This window comes from Drosophila obscura, unplaced genomic scaffold, assembly GCF_018151105.1.
Source record: "Drosophila obscura isolate BZ-5 IFL unplaced genomic scaffold, ASM1815110v1 contig_1, whole genome shotgun sequence".
NCBI classification, from domain to species: domain Eukaryota; kingdom Metazoa; phylum Arthropoda; class Insecta; order Diptera; family Drosophilidae; genus Drosophila; species Drosophila obscura.
In genome coordinates, this window is record NW_024542679.1 from 8766296 (window position 1) to 8788070 (window position 21775).

At 44.8% G+C, this 21775-nt stretch overlaps 6 protein-coding genes across 6 annotated transcripts; 5 read left to right on the forward strand and 1 right to left on the reverse strand.

Annotated features, from left to right (window-relative positions):
• The first annotated feature begins 1837 nt into the window (after positions 1 to 1837).
• On the forward strand, positions 1838 to 5065 carry LOC111070483 (carbonic anhydrase 2). The gene is made up of 4 exons (XM_022361069.2): positions 1838 to 2133; positions 3509 to 3984; positions 4050 to 4277; positions 4337 to 5065. The coding sequence occupies exons 1-4, from the start codon at positions 2079 to 2081 to the stop codon at positions 4586 to 4588; spliced, it is 1011 nt and encodes a 336-aa protein (XP_022216761.2). The 5' UTR covers positions 1838 to 2078; the 3' UTR covers positions 4589 to 5065.
• A 2619-nt stretch (positions 5066 to 7684) lies between these two features.
• LOC111070482 (inositol oxygenase) lies at positions 7685 to 9032 on the forward strand. Its single transcript, XM_022361068.2, has 4 exons — positions 7685 to 7793; positions 7862 to 8036; positions 8101 to 8677; positions 8739 to 9032. The coding sequence occupies exons 1-4, from the start codon at positions 7776 to 7778 to the stop codon at positions 8845 to 8847; spliced, it is 879 nt and encodes a 292-aa protein (XP_022216760.1). The 5' UTR covers positions 7685 to 7775; the 3' UTR covers positions 8848 to 9032.
• A 1098-nt stretch (positions 9033 to 10130) lies between these two features.
• LOC111070487 (esterase-5C) lies at positions 10131 to 11901 on the forward strand. Its single transcript, XM_022361074.2, has 2 exons — positions 10131 to 11535; positions 11596 to 11901. The coding sequence occupies exons 1-2, from the start codon at positions 10146 to 10148 to the stop codon at positions 11841 to 11843; spliced, it is 1638 nt and encodes a 545-aa protein (XP_022216766.2). The 5' UTR covers positions 10131 to 10145; the 3' UTR covers positions 11844 to 11901.
• A 1318-nt stretch (positions 11902 to 13219) lies between these two features.
• Positions 13220 to 15291, forward strand: LOC111070525 (esterase-5B). Its single transcript, XM_022361134.2, has 3 exons — positions 13220 to 14650; positions 14705 to 15015; positions 15266 to 15291. Exons 1-2 carry the CDS (start codon positions 13261 to 13263, stop codon positions 14950 to 14952), a joined length of 1638 nt encoding a protein of 545 aa, XP_022216826.2. The 5' UTR covers positions 13220 to 13260; the 3' UTR covers positions 14953 to 15015; positions 15266 to 15291.
• Positions 15292 to 16163: 872 nt separating this feature from the next.
• LOC111070520 (esterase-5A) lies at positions 16164 to 17970 on the forward strand. The gene is made up of 2 exons (XM_022361126.2): positions 16164 to 17589; positions 17646 to 17970. The coding sequence occupies exons 1-2, from the start codon at positions 16191 to 16193 to the stop codon at positions 17906 to 17908; spliced, it is 1662 nt and encodes a 553-aa protein (XP_022216818.2). The 5' UTR covers positions 16164 to 16190; the 3' UTR covers positions 17909 to 17970.
• On the reverse strand, positions 17881 to 19231 carry LOC111070521 (THO complex subunit 6). The gene is made up of 2 exons (XM_022361128.2): positions 18963 to 19231; positions 17881 to 18903 (listed from the first exon to the last, which is right to left on the reverse strand). Exons 1-2 carry the CDS (start codon positions 19073 to 19075, stop codon positions 17982 to 17984), a joined length of 1035 nt encoding a protein of 344 aa, XP_022216820.2. The 5' UTR covers positions 19076 to 19231; the 3' UTR covers positions 17881 to 17981.
• Positions 19232 to 21775: the final 2544 nt, after the last annotated feature.

Consider the following 21775-nt stretch of genomic DNA (forward strand, 5'->3'; position numbering starts at 1 on the left):
TCTATGTACTACTTATTATAAAGCGGGCAAACGCGTAAAGTGTTCTCTGGGGAACTTTTCCAGATTGTTGTATATAGATATTGTAGTTTGTGTGTTGTGTTGTGTTGTGTTGCTCACGGAATAAGACTTTATGCTGCTCGCTCTCGCTTGACATGTCTTGGAGGTCGTTTTAATTTATGCCCAGCTCACGCCTGGGTAAAGTGGCAGAATGGAAAATTTCCATTGCCAAAAAACGGGCTTCCAGATGAGTCAAGCCGGTGAGTGGGTCAATTGCTAAATTCCCCTCCAGATCAGAGCAATCTAGTCAGCATAGAGACAATCGTCATAGGGCCATATGGAAACACCATTAGGCATGCGATCTGTTGTCCAATTGGTAATAAAGAGAGTTTATTGATCGATTCAAGCTGCAGTGAACGGCAGTCTATATTGTTAATGTTTAATGCCCCGGGGGGAAATGCAAAGCAAACATGCAATAATAATACCATTCAGCATGCATAGTACATTTCAATTGCATTGCGATTTGTGGCTGCGACATGTGATGCAAAGATAAACAGCAAAGCAATCAACCTAAGTATCGCTCAGATATAGTACTCGTATTTCGTATATTATGCATAGTACACTCGTACAGCTCCATAAACATGAGATAAGCTCTCACGACCCCGTCAATGATGATCAGACACAGAGGATAGGCCTGTGTACCTGTGGTTTTGCAATCCCGTCCACTCAAGACCCCACTCTGTCTCAAGGGTCCCGTCCACCGCAATCGCGCTCGTGCACTATTGGCATTTGGCATCCGACATCCGACTTTTCCGTGTTCGCTTTCGCCACTGTCCCCAGCTCTGTCATCGTCATCGTCGTCTTCGTCATCGAATTTGGCGTTCCTCTCACGCACACAATTGGTTTAGTCATTCGTCAAGAAAGAATAACGCGTTTCTGCCCAACGAATACTGCACACACTTTGTTTTCCATAAATTTCCAGACTCTAGACTCTTTTAAGGCATAAAATATAAGCCCAGATTTCGTATAATATTTTTTAAGCAAATTTGGCTGCGATTATATTTTTGAGTTGCATATATACATATATTAGTATATGTATATATATATATTTTATATTCCTCTATTGTAGAGTTAATAACTTGCCTAAATATGGCAATGATGTAATGCAAAGAGAAGAGGCATTTGAAGAAGAACAAAAATTAATTGAACGGAAGACTGCCAATGCTTGAGAGTTTTGCATGATGATACCCCGCATTAAAAGAGGGTATATTGGACATATGTTTATATGTTACATATGTAACAGTCGGAATTAATAGCAGACCATGCTAGGAATATTTTTATTCTCCTTTTGGATAAATACATACAGAAATATAATAGAAAATGAATTCAAACCGAGCTTAAGCTAGTAGAGTCATGTTGGAATATTAAAAACAACCTGAATACAGGGTATCACACGATGGAGACGCTGGAAAATCAATGTGTATGGAATGGAAGAAGAGCAAAAACCGAAAATTATACCGTTCCATTGGCAGTCAGGTAGACTCCGTCGCAGCGTAGGGCAGCGTGTGAAGCCCCCCGTAGTGGCAAACCATTTGGATTTTCGTCTTCCCTTTTGATTACCCACCGAAACTTGTCCCACACCCAGGGGGTGGGGCAGGGAGCGGGACAGTGTGTCGATGCCCAAGTGGGCAACTCTCACGACCACCAGGCCGATTGGGGACTCATTTGAGGTGGAATTGGAAGTACCCGTGGGCCAGGCCACAGCGAGCAGAAAGAGAGGACAACAGCAGCAGCAATCAGCAGCACAGAGAAGCTCTGGCGAAGTGATATAAGTGTGGGCACCGCTCCGACCCTAACCGCAGTTGTGTGACCGCACTTGGCGGGCGAGCACGAACAGAGCACAGACAAGACAGCCCAGACAATAGACACGAATACCGTCGGAAAGCAGTAAGATTTTTGTGGATTGGCAGCAGGCCCTAAATAGTTACAGTAATTTACAAGGTGACAAACGCAGTGCCGCGACAGTCCGACAGCCCGATAAGGCGGGCAAGTGTCTCTAATAATTGAATCGAATCTGAACCATGTGGAGGTGTTATACTAGTGTTGCACTGGGCTTTGCCCTGATCTTGGCCTATGGTGAGCAAACCGGAAGATAATAAACACAAACTCAAACGACTAAATTCCGTTCATTAAACAGATCAATCGAATCAAACACTCTGATATCGATTCCGTGCAAGTGTCAATGTCAATTGGGTTAAACAAATAATTGTACATTTCCCCTGGTAGTGATATCCCAAGACTAACTAATGAATGAATCAATCAATGAATAAGTGGCCTGCGAGCTGGTGTGACTCGTTCTATGAGGTATCCCATTCATTAGTTCGTTTATCGGGCAGACATTGAGCCAAAACATAGCGCTCTGCTCCCAAATCATAGTTGTGCCTAACGATTATCTCTATGATAGTGCAAATCAAGCAGGTGGAAATTAAAGTTTGAAGTTTTTATGACTATCACATCGTCAGAAGTCTGAACATGACTGCGTTACGAAATTTAATTTATTTCTAGCGTCTTACTATCTGGTCACCTGACTGATCTTTAACCTTCTGCCCAGTCCGTCTGGTTGTCTAGTTGTCTGGATGATTCCTCACCCTTGCCCATTATTCATGCATGATTTCCGTTCGCCCTGGACGCACATTTTCAATTTGCGCTGTGATCCACTTATTCTAATTTATTTAATTAAATTTGGCCGCAATGGTTAGCTAATTTGCGGTTCAAAATACTAAATAGGCCAGTTGGCCGAAATTAGTTCATAATTCACGTAAATTTTGTAAGCTGTCTGGCACCTGAAAACAGACGAACTGCTAATGGCAGATAATTCAGTTTTAGTGCTCTGCTAATTTGCAGCCGACAAATTAGTGGATAATATCACAGACGCGTACAAAAATAATCTTTGGCTATTAATATGCAAATTTTAAATAAGACAGATCATGTTTTTAAGGCTTGTCTTGCCAGACAAACTGACACCCAGACAGACAGACAGACAGACATGCTGTTTTTACCCTTCCCCTTTAATGGAACATTTATCGGAGAATATTCACGGCTTGAGAACTCAATAAACTTTACATGGATAATTGCTGCTCGATCAATGCTAATTAAACGTGCAATTACGTGTACGTGTAGACCAATGTTTGATCTGGAGGCACCTGATATACCCTCTGACGACAGCCAGAGTACAGCATGTGTACATTAAATCCAAGTGCCAATTGAGTTGAAACTTTTGAGTAGTAGCACCAACATAAGGGTATTTTTAGCTTTCCCCGGGATCAAAAATAAATGTCACTTTAATAGATACAAAGCTTGATCAAACAGCGCATCTCAATCCAGACTGTCGGCATCGGCACAGACACACAGTCGATGTGCCCGATGCGGCGGCGAGTGCCTAAGCAATTAACACATGAGGCAGATCGATTAACAACTGTCTCTGCTTGCTTATGCTCCTCTCTCCCTGCAGCGTCGACTGGGCTGGCTCAAGACTTTGGATATGGGGGGCGGCATGGTCCCGAGCACTGGAGCGAGGACTACAACCGCTGCAGTGGCAAGCAGCAGAGCCCCATCAACATTGATTTGGTCAACGTTGAGGACAAAGAGTATGCCCATCTGGAGTTTTTCAACACCTTGGTGTCGCCGAAGTCCATGCACATGACGAACAACGGCCACACGGTGCTGGTAAGGATGAGCTTTGAGGATGGCAAGGTGCCGCAAGTCCGAGGCGGGCCACTGGCCGAGCAGTCGCCTTTTACCGGCTATCAGTTCGAGCAGTTCCACTTCCACTGGGGCGAGAACGACACGGTGGGCAGTGAGGATCTGATCAATAACCACGCCTATCCCGCCGAACTGCATGTGGTGCTGCGTAGTCTGGAGTATCCGGACTTTGAAAGCGCCCTCGGCAAGGATCACGGAATTGCCGTCATGGCATTCTTCTTTCAGGTAAGCAGGAGGCTTAGCAGGGGAGGAGAACCTTCAAGTGTTTATTTTCTTTAATATATTTGTAGGTCAAAAGAGAGGGCACTGAGAGCTACGAGGAGTTCACACAGCAACTAGCCAATATCAATAGAAAGGGCATGTCGATTAACATAACAAACCCAATGCCCCTGCAGAAGTACCTTTCGTGGGACCTTTTGAACTACTATAGCTACGTGGGCTCGCTGACAACTCCGCCGTGCAGCGAGGATGTCATCTGGATTGACTTCATCGAGCCGATCGATATTACTGAGAAGCAGGTGAGTCATCCTAATCAAAAGCCCCCGCTGAATGAAGATTATCCACTTTGTACCCTCAGCTCAACGCGTTCCGGGAGCTGACGGCCAACGATGAGCACTTGAACAACAATTTCCGACCCATCCAACCACTCAACGATCGCAGGGTGTACAGGAGCGTACTTGCGCCGATGCCAGAATTCAACCAGAGCGCGATTCCCTTTGTGGACGCGGAAAATACGGGCGACAAGAGGTGGCCGTATTCCCCGGCAGTCCTACTAAGTTGCTGTGGCCTTGTGGCGCTGCTTAAGGCCTCAGCTTTCAGTGGCTTTTAATTGGAGCGCTGCTGCGGGGAAACGTGGGGTGTTTTTTTTGTTGTTAAATACATTGCACGCGCCTAGGCTCTAATTAAGCGCCGTAATTTACATGTCCTGCTCGCTGCTCTGTTTGCTCTTCAAACAGGCCAACCACTAATTTGCTCGAGCAGCTGCCTGCCGGGCAGGTCAAGCCATCGCAGCCAACCTATTGTATTTATCAGTGGACGAAAAAGCAGACGAACAAACGGACAGACAAACAATTAAACCAAAATGAACAGAAGCTTTGGCTCGCACGATATCCATCCATGATTTATTCAGCACTCGTCACAGGGGACGGGGACTGTAAATTGGATCCGTGCATAGCGGGCCTTCAATACATAATGCTGTTATTAATATGGTATTGCACATGTGATTTTAAACGCTTTATATTCGTGTACACTTAAGCTTTTAACTTTGTAAACGTTAACCAATAATTAAATGTCTTTTTTTATTTAACTAAATTAAAACAGAATGGGCGCACAAGCCTACAAAAAGCAATGGAAGTACAAGCTTTGCAATGCATTTGTGTTAATCAAAACAAACATTTAGTAACTCAAACAAAATTAATGTGCAATAGAGCTTATAAAACAAATTATTTGCAATTTATACCTACAGAGTAGAACTTTAATAATGTGAAATCTTCATAAAGATATATGTAAAACTGTTGACTGTGTGTCTGGAGGTCTATTCACAGTCCAAAACAGGAATGGGAACTGCGAAGAAGCTACACTTACGATGAACGAACGAACGATGAACGAACGGCCAAAAACAAGAATGCAATCCATAAGTAACCGGAAGCTATGCAGTTCAGGAATTTTTGTAAATTATTAAATGACAATTTTACACCGTTTTTACATGGATTTTAACAAAAGTGCTGCACACTTTTAAGCTGTAGAATAAAAAAAAGCATATTGAAAGAATTCCAAAACGATTTAGGTCAAGACGTGGGCTTAAACGGAGATTCAAAACGAGTTGAAATATTTCGATAATTTGCTTTGGTACCTAGAACCTTTTCGGCCAGAAGCAATGTACATTGGTACGCTTACTTGACGCATTCAACTAGTCGTATCAGCCGCATGACGAGGAGGAGGACGAGAGTATTATTGCTTGGCTCGGTGACCCCAGCTGTCACTGGACTCTAATGAATTATGGCAAACATGTGCACAAATCTATCAGCAATAGATGCGAAATTCGAAGAACTCGTCTGGCGAAAGTCGAGCTCACGAAAGTTATTTATGAAAATGATTTTTGGCCCCTAGTAACGACGGTGAACCATCGCTATGTGGCACTGCAGTGATCCACAGGGGACTTGAGCACCGATCCTGCCATCTGTAGGCGGTGTTCACTGTAGTTGGAAAACGGATTGATCATTGTTGTTTGCCATTAGGCTCCATTTAGCGTCTGGCCCCCGAACTTTACGTGTGATCCCTTGGCTATATTTGGACGCTATTTAAATTATAATGTCAGACTTCATTATTAATGGACTGATAGGGAAAGAGAAATTGGACTTTATTAGCCCAGAACTGGGCGGAATGGCCTTCAATGAACGAAGACACAATTAATACAATTGGACACCGAATCACTGCTACGAGTATAAATAAGGCAATTTTTCCAGCGTGGACAGTTTTCATTTACTGAGCGACTTCGACCTTCTTCCCATGCCTTCCGTGCATTCCGTGATTGCATTTGTAGATCTCGCACGTTTGAACCTAATTGATGACTGCATCAGCATCACGGTCGGCGTCAAATACAAATATTATGAAACTTTTCCATTGCCTTCTATGTAGCTTCCCCAAGCACTCAATACTACAAATGTATATGTATATGGGTACCTCTAAAATTATTTGATAAGCTTTATTGACAACCATCCACTCTCGATCGTTACATTCTGACCCCTGACGCTTCGGCGATGGTGACGAACTGTGATACTACGCTTCGTTGAAACATGAACAAGCCCCTCAAGCTCAGGCTCATGTCCAGATTCAGCTCCAGCTCCAGCCCAGACCCACATCCGAATCCAGCACAATCAATGTGGCTACGATCAGTTTGCCCATTCGTGGGCTGTGTGAAATCTCAAGTTGTAGTTCGCACTTGTGGAACGGATCGGATCGGATGGGAGCTGATCGGATCGACGTCATGTAGACGACTGATAACTTTTCTCAGGCAATCCCCCCCTTGATGGCACATTATTTCTGCGCTTGATGACTGTGTACCCAGATTGTGAGGCTTTTGTTGCTACTTTTAGACGTCCGCATGGACGTCCGACGCTGGATCTGGGACGTTGGCTTTTGCCAATGTGTATGCCGCTTTCCTGGCGGTTGTTCAAGGTCGCAACGAGAGCTATCGGCGATTGCTTTTGCCGCTTCAGGCGTGACATTTGAACTACGTTTCTCAGTAAGAAATATACCTAATATTTCATAGATCATCAGAATCCCTCTAACTCATGTCGTAATTTCCTATAGGCTATAGCTAGGCGAATCTTAGCTCTGAGCTCTGAGCTCTTGCGCAACGGCCTTAACAATCACTCAATCAGGTTACTTAACGCAGTGGCCATGCACTTGCTTCAGATACATACTCGTATGTACATATGTATATGTGAGTACGAGTCGTCCTTGTGTATCTGGCATGTCACGACGATGTAATCAGTCAAGTGCAACCCACAGTTTTATGCATTTGTTGCATGTGCTGCATGGGACTAGTGGAGCGCCAGATAAGCGGCGTGGGCGCGTAGGCGGCTCAGGCGTCTGATAACAGTTATTGAAACCAAATGCAGTATGAGGAAGGCTCGTGGCTTATCACTGGAGAGCCCTGCATACCCCACAGAGGAAAGAGAGAGCTGCTAAGCATCAGGCGGAGGTACGAGTGTGTTGATAGCCGAATGGGAGAGCAGAACGGAACTGAACTGAACGGTTGGCAGCGGGACGGGGAGCAGACGGTTCTCGTTTTTTTAAAATAACAAATGTGCTATAAATCATTTTCGAATATAATATAATAGAAGAGAGCTGCGAGTACTATATAGTACTTTTGATTGTGATTTCCAGTGGACGGCAGCCTATAAAAATGTGCGGCCCCTCCGGCCAGCGACTCAAAAGCGTTCGGTGGTTTTAAGTGCTCGGAACTGTTTAACTTCTGGTCTAATATAAAAAAAAAAACAAATTTCCTCAATATGAGAATCCTGGCAGAGGTAAATGCCATTCTGTTTTGAAGGAAACCGCGTTCAATGCCTTAAACGAATTTGAATGTTATTCACAGAATCACGTCAGCTTGCTGGATCCTTCGGAGCTGATGCGGCCAGAGCCCACCTTTGCCGACAAGAATCCCTCCAAGTTCCGTGACTACAGTGTGGACACAACGGATCCACTGAAGGAGCGCGTGCGTCAGACCTATCGTCAGATGCATCTGAATCAGACGGTGGACTTCGTCAAGGGTAAGCTCGGATTAGTGTGTGTGTGCCTCAACCGAATCTAAAAGCGGTTCCTGCCCCCCTGCAGGTCGCCGGAATCACTGGCTGAAGTTCAATACGATTCAAATGACGGTGCGCGAAGCTCTGGAGAAGCTCAACGATCTGGTGGATGAATCCGATCCCGATCTGGATCTTCCCAATATCATACACGCCTTCCAGGCGGCTGAGCGGGCGCGCGCCGAGTTTCCGGAGCACGACTGGCTGCATCTGACGGCCCTCATCCACGATCTGGGAAAGATCATGGCCTTCTATGGGGAGCCGCAGTGGGCTGTTGTGGGCGACACATTCGCTGTGGGCTGCCGCTGGGGCGACAGCATCGTCTATCGGGACGAGAGCTTCGTCGGAAATCCCGACGGTGCCAATCCAGCCTACAATACCGAGCATGGCATCTACAAGCCCCACTGCGGCGTGGACAACCTGCTCATGTCCTGGGGCCACGACGAGTACATGTACTGTGTGCTCAAGCACAACAGGTCCAAGCTGCCCGACGTCGCATGCAACATAATTCGCTTCCATTCGTTCTATCCCTGGCACAATGGCGGAGATTACCAGCACCTGCAGGCCCCCAAGGATGAGGAGACCAAGAAATGGGTGCTGATTTTTAAGTGAGTAGCCTCGCTCTTTCCTCTTAGCTTGTCTCTTCACCAATGATAATCCCCTTTGCAGTCGCTATGATCTGTACACCAAAAGCGAGGTAGTGCCAGACATCGAGGCTCTATGGCCGTATTACCAGACTCTGATCGACAAATATTTGCCAGGCATCTTGGAATTCTAAAAGATTTGACTAAAACATGTTATTAAATATCATAAGTAATTCTAAATTCTATTAATAACTATAAATGCAATTTAAACAGCTGTTGTGAATATATTCGAGTACTCATATTCATATTCACAAGTACGCGTATCAAAATATGAATACCAAATGTACTTACCCACATGACAATAAATATATACATATATTAAGTCCTATTAAAGGCGATGTTCCTAATGGGTTTATAATAAAACAAAATCAAAAATCTTTGCTTTTTTCTGAGTTAGGAATTATGGTAAGACTTGCCACATCAGCTCTCCCTCATCATTATATATCAGAGAGATGATACGAAATGTTTCTTTATAACGAATAAATAGTGTAAAGAAGGTATATAATGTACATATGTACATTTTTAATGAACATTTTCAATTAAAACGATCACCGAACTGAATTCAAAAGTGAAATTTCAAGTAATTTCAATTTCACATTCAAGGGCATAGCATCTCGATCTGTAGATTTATTAATAATATAAATAAGATCATAAAAACAATAAATACGCAACTAAATACAACTGTTTAAGTAACAACCTGTGATTTTTTAATACGAGAAACTCTCAATAGAACAATGTGAGCTTTAGCCAATGCAATGAAGCAGGCACTGTTTAAATGTGATTTAATAATAACAGTGATTATATGAAAGCACTTAAGCAAAGCAGCATCTGAATCGTTTAATATATGGAGTCGTCGTCGCCTATAATTTACTCGCTGCTCTCATTCTCTCTCAGGTCTCGTGCTTTTTACACTCTTGCTGAATGTTTCTGAGAGCTTATATATTCTCTATTAGTATCAATGTACGATCTGCCACCTAGAGTATATTGTCTCGTGTTTTTCCTCATTAATGGGAAATCATCAATCATTTTGTTAACCCCACAGCACTTAAAGTTAAATAATTTGTAGATCGGAGAATTGTTTAAATTTGTAGCATTACATTTATAATATTCTAGTGGCAGAGAGCGTGTGTGACTAGTATTAGAATACCCTGCGAAAGAGTATGAAAATACAGATTAATGGGTTCACAGCAAGCGCTATTAGCTGCAGTGCATTTTAAAGGTACAAATCAAAAGCATAATATGGGTATTCTATGGCCAGTATCCACCCACCTGTGCCAAGCACGCGAAGTTTCTAGTCCCATAGCGTGCAGCGACCGACTGTGCGCCATCCCCCCTGCGATTAGTTGGGCAGGTGGCGATGTGCCGCCTAACAATAAAAGCAGACACGGCTCTCGCTTCGGAAATCATTTTCTGTCAAATCGGAGTGCGCAACATGTTTGCTGCGAGATTTATTGTCCTGCTGAGTTTTTATTGGCTTAGCTCGTGCGCAATGGATCCTGCTGATCCGCTACTCGTGGATCTCCCCAATGGCAAGCTACGCGGACGTGATAGCGGTTTCTATTACAGCTACGAGTCACTTCCCTATGCGGAGCCCCCGACCGGAGAACTCAGATTTGAAGCTCCGCAACCGTACAAGCAGCAGTGGACGGACACCTTCGATGCCACCCAGCCCCCCGTGACGTGCATGCAGTGGAATCAGTTCACCTTTGGAGAGGACAGGCTCGCTGGCGTTGAGGACTGTCTGACTGTTAGCGTTTATAAGCCCAAGAATATCAGTCGGAGCAGTTTTCCTGTTGTGGCCCACATGCACGGAGGCGCTTTCATGTTCGGCGAAGCCCGGCAAAATGGACACGAGAATATGATGCGCGAGGGAAATCTCATTCTCGTGAAGATAAGCTACCGCCTTGGGCCGTTGGGTTTTGTCAGCACTGGTGACGCCAGTCTGGCCGGAAACTTTGGATTGAAGGATCAGCGCCTGGCTCTGCTCTGGATCAAGCAGAACATAGCCAGCTTCGGCGGTGAGCCAGAGAACATTCTAGTGGTAGGGCACTCCGCAGGCGGTGCTTCCGTTCATCTGCAGATGCTACGTGAGGACTTCAGCCAGGTGGCCAAGGCAGCAATATCATTCGGAGGAAATGCTATAGATCCATGGGTAATCCATGAGAGTCCACGAGAGCGGGCCTTTGAGCTGGGCCGAATTGTGGGCTGTGGACAGGCAAGCGATTCCATGCAACTCAAGAAATGTCTAAAATCGAAATCCGCAAGTGAAATTGTGTCGGCTGTCCGTAGCTTCCTCGTGTTTTCATATGTTCCGTTTGCGCCATTCGGTCCTGTCGTAGAAGCAGAAGACGCCACAGAAGCCTTCATAACCCAACATCCTATCGATATTATTAAGAGCGGGAAATTTGCCCAAGTCCCTTGGGCTTTGACATACAACACCGAGGATGGGAGCTACAACGCAGCTGTGCTGCTGGAAAAACAGGCTTCCAATGGTCGGGAATTGATGGTGGATCTCAATGATCGGTGGTTAGACTGGGCTCCGTATTTGTTTTTCTACCGTGACTCAATGGCGACCATCAAGGATATGGACGATTACTCCCGCAAACTGAGGCAGGAGTATCTGGGAGATCGGCGATTCAGTGTGGAGAGCTATTGGGACGTGCAACGGCTTTTTACAGACGTTCTGTATAAAAATGGCACGGAGCTTGCATTGGATCTTTACCGCAAACACGGCAAAAGTCCAGTGTATGCGTTTGTCTACGACAATCCAGCCAACACGGGAGTTGGCCAGTTCTTTGCCAAGCGCACTGATATTCCCTTTGGTACGACATTTAGTGACAGTATGTGTAGCTATAATGTGTTCCAATGTTAATATCTTACAGGAACAGGCCATGGGGATGAGTATTTCCTGATATTCGAAAACCTTGTACGAGGCCCTGAGATGCGATCAGACGAGGAAATAATCTCACGGAATTTCCTCCATATGCTGAACGATTTTGTTATCAGCGACAACGGAACTATGACATTTGGAAGCTGCGTCTTCCAGGATAATGTCGGCAGCAGCAAACGTCAGTTGCTTTCCATAACGCGAAATGGCTGCGAGAACCTGCAACTGGAGAGCTTTCTTTAATTATAATAAACATGTACATTTAATACAAATAAAAGCGACTATTGGCGTGTAGTGCACTAGTTCGGTAAAGCTAAACAAAAACGAGAAGGAACGTGTGAGTCGCTTCTGTGGACGCGACTCTACTTATACCCGTACTCAGTCAGTATTACAATTTTTGAGCATATAATTTTTCAGAATTAAAAAAAAAAAAAAATTTTACATTTTACATTTTTTTGCTACAAATGTTCTCTACGTCTACATCTACTATGTATATTATACAGCTAACATGTAGATTGTACATGTTCCATTCAGATTCTACATCTCCTTTGCTAGGGGTTGCTCGCGCACGCGGCAGAGTGTGCGAGCGAGAAAGAGAATGAGTAGCGTTTCTTTGGCTGGGCGGGCGGGGGAAGCAACTGAATATTAAATTTCTTCCTTCTGGCTATAATTATGATCCGATCTGATTCAGATTCAGCAATCTGGTAGATATCGGCAATCTCTACGATACTGGGTTTTTAGTTTTATCGTATCATTAAAATTGTGCCTGCCACAGATTTTCGGCCTTTGTGGGGGCGAAATTTTGAAATACACTTGAAGCAGTGTGATACCACATGAGTCTGGAAACCAAATTTGGTTGCCCTAGCTCTTATAGTCTCTGAGATCTAGGCGCTCAACAAGACGGATAGACAGACAGACGGACAGACCGACATGGCTATATCGACTCGGCTGTTGATGCTGATCATGAATATATATACTTTATGGCGTCGGAAACTTTTCTTATCTGCGTTACACACATCCACTTTTACCACAAACACAATATACCCCTTTTTGAGTAATTTTAAAACGAAACCAGTTACAGCCGATCGAGCCGCTTCTATACGAGATACCCCGGCATTATGCTGCCTTTCGACAGAGGATCTTTTGGTTTTCTCAAAAACATTAGTTCTGTTGTACGATTGTGAGAGTGGGTGCCGAAATGAGTAAACAGAACTAGAGATAACGTAACCCTGTAGTCAGCTCAGCTTCTATGTTTCCATTTAAGTGAGAGAGCTGGCGGTGGAGAGAGAGTGCTCATAGAATGTCATAATACCCTCCACAGACGTGTAGAAAAATAGATTCGATTTGATTGACTGCTGCAAATCTGATAGGCAATTAATTCTTTATGCACATACATATATAAATATATTCGATATGTGTACACATGTGTACATAGGTATTCAATGTTCCCCAATGAGTCTTGTCAAAGTCGAAGCCAAGCATGCGAAATCTCCTAATCTCACATAGCGTGCAGTGATCGATCGCTCGAGAGCTATCCCCCTGAGACTGGTTGGGGCAGGTGGCGAGGCGCCGATAAGACGATTTCTCGACAAGCAATAAAAGCCGACACAGTTTCCACATCTCAAAATAGTTTCTTTCAGTTCGCGACGAAGTGAGCAACATGTACTGTCTAAGATTGATATTCCTATTGGGCTGTCTTTGGATTAGTTCGTCCGCCAGTGATCCAGCTGATCCGCTGTTAGTGGAACTCCCCAATGGCAAGCTACGCGGACGCGATAAGGGCAATTACTATAGCTACGAGTCAATCCCCTATGCTGAGCCCCCGACCGGAGAACTCAGATTTGAAGCTCCGCAACCGTACAAGCAACAGTGGACGGACACTTTCGATGCCACCCAAGAACCAGCACTGTGCATGCAGTGGGACCAGTTCATCGGGGGATACAACAAGCTCTCTGGAGTTGAGGACTGTCTGACGGTCAGCGTTTATAGGCCGAAGAATATCAGTCGGAATAGCTATCCCGTTGTGGCCTATATACATGGCGGCGCCTTCATGTTCGGCGGAGCCGCTCAAAACGGCCATGAGAACTTTATGCGCGAGGGAAATCTCATTCTCGTGAAGATAAGCTACCGCCTTGGGCCGTTGGGATTTGCCAGCACTGGTGATGCCAGTCTGGCCGGAAACTTTGGATTGAAGGATCAGCGCCTGGCTCTGCTCTGGATCAAGCAGAACATAGCCAGCTTCGGGGGCGAGCCAGAGAACATTCTAGTGATAGGTCACTCCGCAGGCGGTGCTTCCGTTCATCTGCAGATGCTGCGTGAGGACTTCAGCCAGGTGGCCAAGGCAGCAATCTCATTCAGTGGCAATGCTCTGGACCCCTGGGTGGTTCAGCAAGGAGGCCGTGGACGGGCCTTTGAGCTGGGCCGCATTGTGGGCTGTGGACAGGCAAGGGACTCTGTGACTCTCAAGAAGTGTCTAAAATCTAAACCCGCGAGTGAAATTGTCTCGGCTGTTCGTAGCTTCCTCGTGTTTTCATATGTTCCATTCACGCCTTTCGGTCCCGTTGTGGAGTCGCCAGATGCCCCAGAGGCCTTCATTACCCAACATCCTATCGATATTATTAAGAGCGGGAAGTTTGCACACGTCCCTTGGGCTGTGACCTATACCTCAGAGGATGGGGGCTACAACGCCGCCCTGCTGCTGGAAAAACAGGCGTCCACTGGTCGGGAATTGATTGTGGATCTCAATGATCGATGGTTTGACTGGGCTCCGTATTTGTTGTTCTATCGTGACTCAATGACAACCATCAAGGATATGGATGATTACTCCTGTAAGCTGAGGCAGGAGTATCTGGGAGATCGGCGATTCAGTGTGGAAAGCTATTGGGACCTGCAACGGATTTTTACTGACGTTCTTTTTAAAAATAGCACGGAGCTTTCATTGGATCTTCATCGAAAACACGGAAAGAGTCCAGCTTATGCATTTGTCTACGACAATCCCGCCAACACGGGAATCGGCCAAGCACTGGCAAAGCGCACTGACATTAATTTTGGTAGGTCTTTTGTGGAGAGTACAGAGCCTTTTAAACAACGATTTCTTCTTACAGGAACGGTGCATGGTGATGACTATTTCCTGATGTTCGAAAATATGGCTCGAGAGCCCCAGTTGCGATCAGATGAGGAAATAATTTCACGGAATTTCCTACAGATGCTGAATGACTTTGTACGCAGCGACAATGGCACTCTTGCATTTGGAAGTTGCGTCTTTCGGAATAATGTCGGCAGCAACCAACTTCAACTGCTTTCCATAACCCGAAACGGGTGCGAAAACCTGGAAGTTGAGAGCTTTCCGTAATTCCAATCGGACAATTATATACAATTATTTTAAAAATAAATTACGGATGACTCTCGATAGACAAGAGATCCTCGATAGCTACTCAGATTCCCTATAAAAAAAAGTCAAAACACGGCAGGGTAGAAGCACGAATATCAATGGGTGGGAGAAAGAGAGATGATCCGCTCCTGTTAAGTATATGTCGGAACTGAAAGTCCATGCTGGAGATATGCTGGAGCCAAGCGGATGAGTTATATAAGAAGGGGTAACTTTTTTTGATCTGGAATATGTGCATGTACTTTATGGGGTTGGAAGGGCATTTTTGTTTGGCTGTTACATACATTTACAGAAATTTAATAAACCCTTGTAATCTCTATGAGTACCGGGCATGGCTCATTTTGGGTATGGAATCGAACAGCCAAAGGCGACTGCAGTTCCGCGAACGTCACAGGGCGGCCCTTTCAGTCGCATGGAATTAATTGTTACGCCTTATTGATTTAGTTTTTGTTTAAGCCGCTTCTGATACTACACTTGAATGCCCATCGGCTTGATATTATTTCAGGTGTTGGATTGATATAGCAGCTGTCGCTAATGAGTGCACAAAAACATGAATAGGCCGCTGGTCAGCGGACTGGACGGCTAGCATCAACAAGTAAAATGTATCGGTTACCGATGCAAATCTTACCATGGGAAAGGAAATGGAGCGGGAAACCGCTGTTCATGCTATTGCTGGCACTCGACGACTACTAATTGTGCAATAAACACAGCTGTTAAATGTTATTTTCATTCGTTGGCACTTTTGTTAATTGAATTGAGGTATTTAATTTATAATTTAAAAAAAAAGAAATGAAAACCGTATCACGGCTTCATACGGGTATTGCTCCCATGGGATCTGTTAAGCTTCGTCCTCGGGCCCGTCGTTTTCAACGCCACCCGTTGGAATACATACTAATATAATATATAGCTCCGATTTAGCTTTAGGCTGATAATTAAACAAATTATTACTGGACGTCCCACTGCAGGGTATATGAACTTCGACGCGTTTGCTTTCATGGCTTTTATTCATAACTTATGTATATATATTTTTGAATATGAATAAAAATAAACGCGAAATACTTCACATATGTACATATTACATACACCCGAAATATTCGAATGACGAGTCTGGTGATTAAGCGATTTGTTCAGGCACAAAGTGACTATAAAGCCTGGTGAAACCCTCCGGTAATGCGCAGTTCTGTTTCGAGGTAATATTCAACATGTACCTGGTGAGATGGCTGATCTGCTTGATACAGCTATGGATACAGTTAGGGGCGGCAGCATCGGTCACCCCAATAGCTCCCCTGCTAGTTAAGATCCCCAATGGCAAGCTACTCGGACGCGATAACGGCCACTATTACAGTTTCGAGTCAATTCCCTATGCTGAGCCCCCGACAGGAGAGCTCAGGTTTGAAGCTCCGCGACCGTACAAGCAACAGTGGACGGACACGTTCAATGCCACCCAAGAACCAGCCCTGTGCATGCAGTGGAATCAGTTCATTAATGGAGACAATAAGCTAATTGGCGTTGAGGACTGTCTAACCGTAAGCGTTTATAAGCCGAAGAATAGCAGTCGGAATACCTTTCCGGTCGTGGCCAATATACATGGCGGCGCCTTCATGTTCGGCGGACCCAGACAATACGGACACGAAAACATAATGCGCGAAGGAAATGTCATGCTCGTAACAATAGGCTACCGCCTTGGTCCGTTGGGATTTGCCAGCTCTGGTGACGCCGATTTGTCTGGAAACTTTGGATTGAAGGATCAGCGCCTGGCTCTGCTCTGGATCAAGCAGAACATAGCCAGCTTCGGCGGTGAGCCAGAGAACATTCTAGTGATAGGTCACTCCGCAGGCGGTGCTTCCGTTCATCTGCAGATGCTGCGTGAGGACTTCAGCCAGGTGGCCAAGGCAGCAATCTCATTCAGTGGCAATGCTCTGGACCCCTGGGTGGTTCAGCAAGGGGGCCGTGGACGGGCCTTTGAGCTGGGCCGCATTGTGGGCTGTGGACAGGCAAGGGACTCTGTGACTCTCAAGAAGTGTCTTAAATCTAAACCCGCGAGTGAAATTGTCTCGGCTGTTCGTAGCTTCCTCGTGTTTTCATATGTTCCGTTCACGCCTTTCGGTCCCGTTGTGGAGTCGCCAGATGCCCCAGAGGCCTTCATTACCCAACATCCTATCGATATTATTAAGAGCGGGAAGTTTGCACAGGTCCCTTGGGCTGTGACCTATACCTCAGAGGATGGGGGCTACAACGCCGCCCTGCTGCTGGATAAACAGGCGTCCACTGGTCGGGAATTGATTGTGGATCTCAATGATCGATGGTTTGACTGGGCTCCGTATTTGTTTTTCTATCGTGACTCAATGACAACCATCAAGGATATAGACGATTACTCCCGTAAGCTGAGGCAGGAGTATCTGGGAGATCGGCGATTCAGTGTGGAAAGCTATTGGGACGTGCAACGGATGTTCACAGACCTCCTGTTTAAAAACAGCGTACAGACTGCCGTGGATCTACATCGAAAGTACGGAAAGAGTCCAGTGTATGCCTATGTCTACGACAATCCTGCTGATTTGGGTGTTGGTCAGATTCTATCTAGGCGCTCTGATGTACACTTTGGTAAGTTCGAATTCAAAGCTTTGAAAACTCTTTACAAGTGTTTCATTTTCCAACAGGTACGGTTCACGGCGACGACGTCTTCCTCATATTCAACGTTCCATTCGTGCAAGTAAATCGTCGCCCCGATGAACAAATTATTTCACGCAATTTCATAAAGATGCTGGAGTACTTTGCTCTTAGCCCCAACGACTCGATGTCATATGGCGACTGCGTTTTCCACAATAATGTTGGCAGTAAACAAATGCAACTGCTTTCAATAACGCGAGACGGTTGCGAGAACAAGCAACTTGATTATTCTATAAAGAGTTCTTTAATCTGATGTTAAGATTGCGGAACAGCACTCGAAATAAACATAAATTGGTTTAGCTGGTGATTTTCATATAATCGTGGAATTATTCAATTAGCTCCTCTAAGTCCTCCTCGTCCTCTTTGTCTTCCTCGCCCTGCACATTGCCATACAAGTCGATTTTGCTGTCCAGAAAGCGAAAATCTTTGAGGATATGCAGCCTGTTGCTGAATCCAGCGATGGACATAAACTTGATCGGTTCCGTTTGCCACACTGTGGAATAGCAGGCAGTGTGCTCCACCGGAATATTGGCCTGTAGCACTCCATTCAGGGTGTAGGACTGCACATGATTGTGTTCGCCGCCAATGAACACGCCGTCATCCACAAAGTCGCACACATGCACACGTCCGGGAAAGTCAAACACGCAGGTGGACTCCAAGGACCGCAAGTGGAAGATCGATGCTCGTGGACCGCCGCCACACAGCAGCCAGTCGTCGTTGACGGCCACGGAACCGATCCACTTTCCCCAATCGGGACGAAGCAGCTGTGACTTTTTATACGGCTCTATCATTGACGTCTGGTCCAGTTGCTTGGTGTTCCAGACTCGCACTGTTCCATCCTCTGCACCTGAGAAGATTTGTCCGTTCGAGTTGCCAACCACAGAGTGCACGTAGTCTGTGTGCCCGCGATAGTCCCGCTCTATGCGCCCATCTTCGAGACTTATTTGATAAATTACACCGTCTCCACAACCGGCGAACAGGGTGTCGGTGTCTGGGCTCAGCCACAACGAATTCACGTCCGGCACTTCCACGGCATCTGCTTGCATCGGTATTTTAACCTCCCATGAGCGTTTCGTACTCAACACCTCGTCGTCTTCGTTCCAGTGCAGCCCATAGACGACACCCACTGTCCCGACTATCAGAAAGTCTCGACGAAATGCCAAGCAATTGATATCAACAGCAATACCCTGCGGGAATATCTTCAGTTTGCCTGGGGGCTCCTCGGTGCCTTTGTCCAGTTCTTTCAGGCTGCAAGTGGAATGTCAAATGGTGTTTATCATGGATGCGACAAACCAAACAAATGTTACCTGAGTACAAATATATCGCCAAAGAGATTGCCAGAAAACAGGTACTGCTGGGACGAAGATATAATCTGCGCCAGCACATTGTTGTATGCCCGTTTCAGATCTTTATACTTCATATTTGTTGTTAAACGTGGGATTTTTTGTTATGTTTTGTTTATACCGGCTTGGGATGAGTGTATATATTGATGTACAAATATATCGATATATATGCTGCTTAAAAAATATTGGTATTTTTGTGCGATAGACGGCACTTATATTTCAAATGAATAAAATTCTAAAACTAATAGTAAATGTCACAAATTCCAAGCAATGTATGACACTTGAGTTTCTCTGCCTACTTTACCTTTTTTATGGATGTTTAACGGATTTTAGAAAGCGGCACCGAGTAAAAGCTAAATGTAATTTATTATTGAAGTATTGTTGGGAAAATAATATATTTTTCATATATAAGAATATATTGTACTTTAGATTTTCAAAACCCAACAACCCTACATCGCAACGCAAGCAACTGGCCACATTCTGTTAGTGTTATCGCATTTTAGGCGCGACATTCAAACGCAGGAAATATTTATTTGAAATTTCATGTACTCACCCAACTGGTTTCAAAGTTCAATTAATTATTTAAGGAAATACAGTAAATGGTAATTGCAATCAGCCGCACAAAATCACTCGCTGGCGTCGCAATTTACATCTGGTATAAATAATTGTATTTTCCATGCACATGTGTGATTTAGGATGCTTTAAATTATGCACGGACAGATACAGATTCCAATAATTGTACTTACCGTAAATGTTTATATACGGGTTGCACACATTAATTACCATGCCGAATACCGTGCAAGTCCAATAAACGGAATATGTAAGTACATCTGAATGGTCGGCTTAACTTTAGCTCGAGTTCGATGGCACCGCATAAGTGATATTGTTATTTGCATTGTCACAGTGAGCATGCGGTAGGTTAAGAAAGTCCAATCTAAAGCCAGTGAATGCTTTATTCATCGCTTAACAGTATAGGTATTAATTAATGCAAGCAAACAGTGACGTATCAACTATGTTTAGATCAGGTAATAATTTGGTTTAAGGCTGAATCATGCGATTGAAGAAAGTCCCATGTGACGTCAAGTCGTAAGCCTAAAGCCAGGTGCGCGTGCTTATAATCATGTTTTATTTGCCTTTATGATGGTTGCCCATTTATGATTTGCTTACCGAAAAGGTAGTTTCAAATTATATTACTTCATCATCAGGTTTCTTTTGTTCAAACACTAGTCAATGCCATGTCTTTGTGTGTCGTTAGAAAAAACAAAGATTCAACTGAGATCTCCCGCCTAGGATCCAGGAATTTATTAAATAAAACTGTATATTAAAACATTGCACATATTGCTCTAGAGTCTAGACTTTAGGATCTATCCATGTAGCTTCTATGATTAAGGGGTATGCGGTAGTCGCGCCTTATCAACAGGGCATTCACACTGGTTTAGTTATACGTTTTTGTTATCGGCAGCTGTGTGTTGTGGTGGGGAAGGGGAGACTGTTTTTGTCGAATGTTCTAATTTATATGCAAATGCCAAATGGGTTATTAATGTCGAGACAGTAAATTTATAATTAATTATTTCGGCGCCACTACGCCGCTCGGCGTCCCCGACAACATAATTCACGTATTCAATGCTTAAACAAACAAAATTCCAAAGTTCCAGAATTCCCATAAAGCCTAGAACTTCTTTTGGGGCATAGAATAGTTTGAAATGCGGTTTTCCAACTCCATGAGTTCTTTATGTGTTGGCAAAACATATCAAGTTTTATGGGCGGCTTCAGCTGCGCTTCATTTGACTGAATATTAATGGCATGCAAATTTAATTTGACAACTTGACGTATTATGCGAATTGGAAATGAGATTCGCAGCATCGCAAATTCCTTTAAACGATTTGTTTTGACGACTTTCTGAAAGTTTTGATGGGTGCCGCTACGTAGGCTTTTACCACGTGCTTTTTGGGAAACCCGACGATGGCGGCGGAACTGCACTGGAAGGGGAACTAGTATTCCGAACTTGATATCCGACCCCGTCTGGATAGCTGGCGCCAAAAGTTTCTTTGCATTTGGCTAACGGCAATCAAGCGATCAAGCGATCATCTTTCTTTTTTGGCTAATGGTAAATGCTGTTGATGAATGTCAGTTAAATTTGTTTGCTACACAACGTCATGGGGATTTGTTATTGTGTGCGCCGATTTGGCCCAGTATTTGGCTTTTTTTTGGGAATTCCCATCGCTATAAATTTCTTCGCCAACTTGTTTCTCGGCGTCACAGCAGCCACTCTTTCCTCTTTCTTTTCGATCTTCGGTCTAGCCAATTCTGTTTTCGGTTGAGTCTTCAGCATAAAATGAAGTCCAACCGGATCTAGTTTGTCTATGCCGCCTAAGAAGTGATCCCGCCTACAGCGCCTCCAAAAATGGGGCAGGACAGGGTAGGGTGTGGGGAAAGCAACTTTTAACTTGTGTGGCGACTACTGGTTCTACGCCGTTGCATATTAAATGCTCATTCGCTGGAACATTAATTAAATTGTAAGACCCGTGCAAAGTAAATGGTGTTGGGGCTGACGTCAATGAACGATTTGTTATGCCCATTCGGATACCGATACCCCATCGCTTGGTCAATGCTCTCTCCGTCCGTCTAATTGGATAGGTGTCCCGCCCCCCCCACTACAGCCTCCGATCCTGTCAAGGTCAGCTACTTTCTCGTCCAAGGTAAGCAACATTCATGGCGCCAGAGCCCCAAGCCGCTGAACTTTTTCGACAACAACAACGATTTTCGGGTGTTCCCGA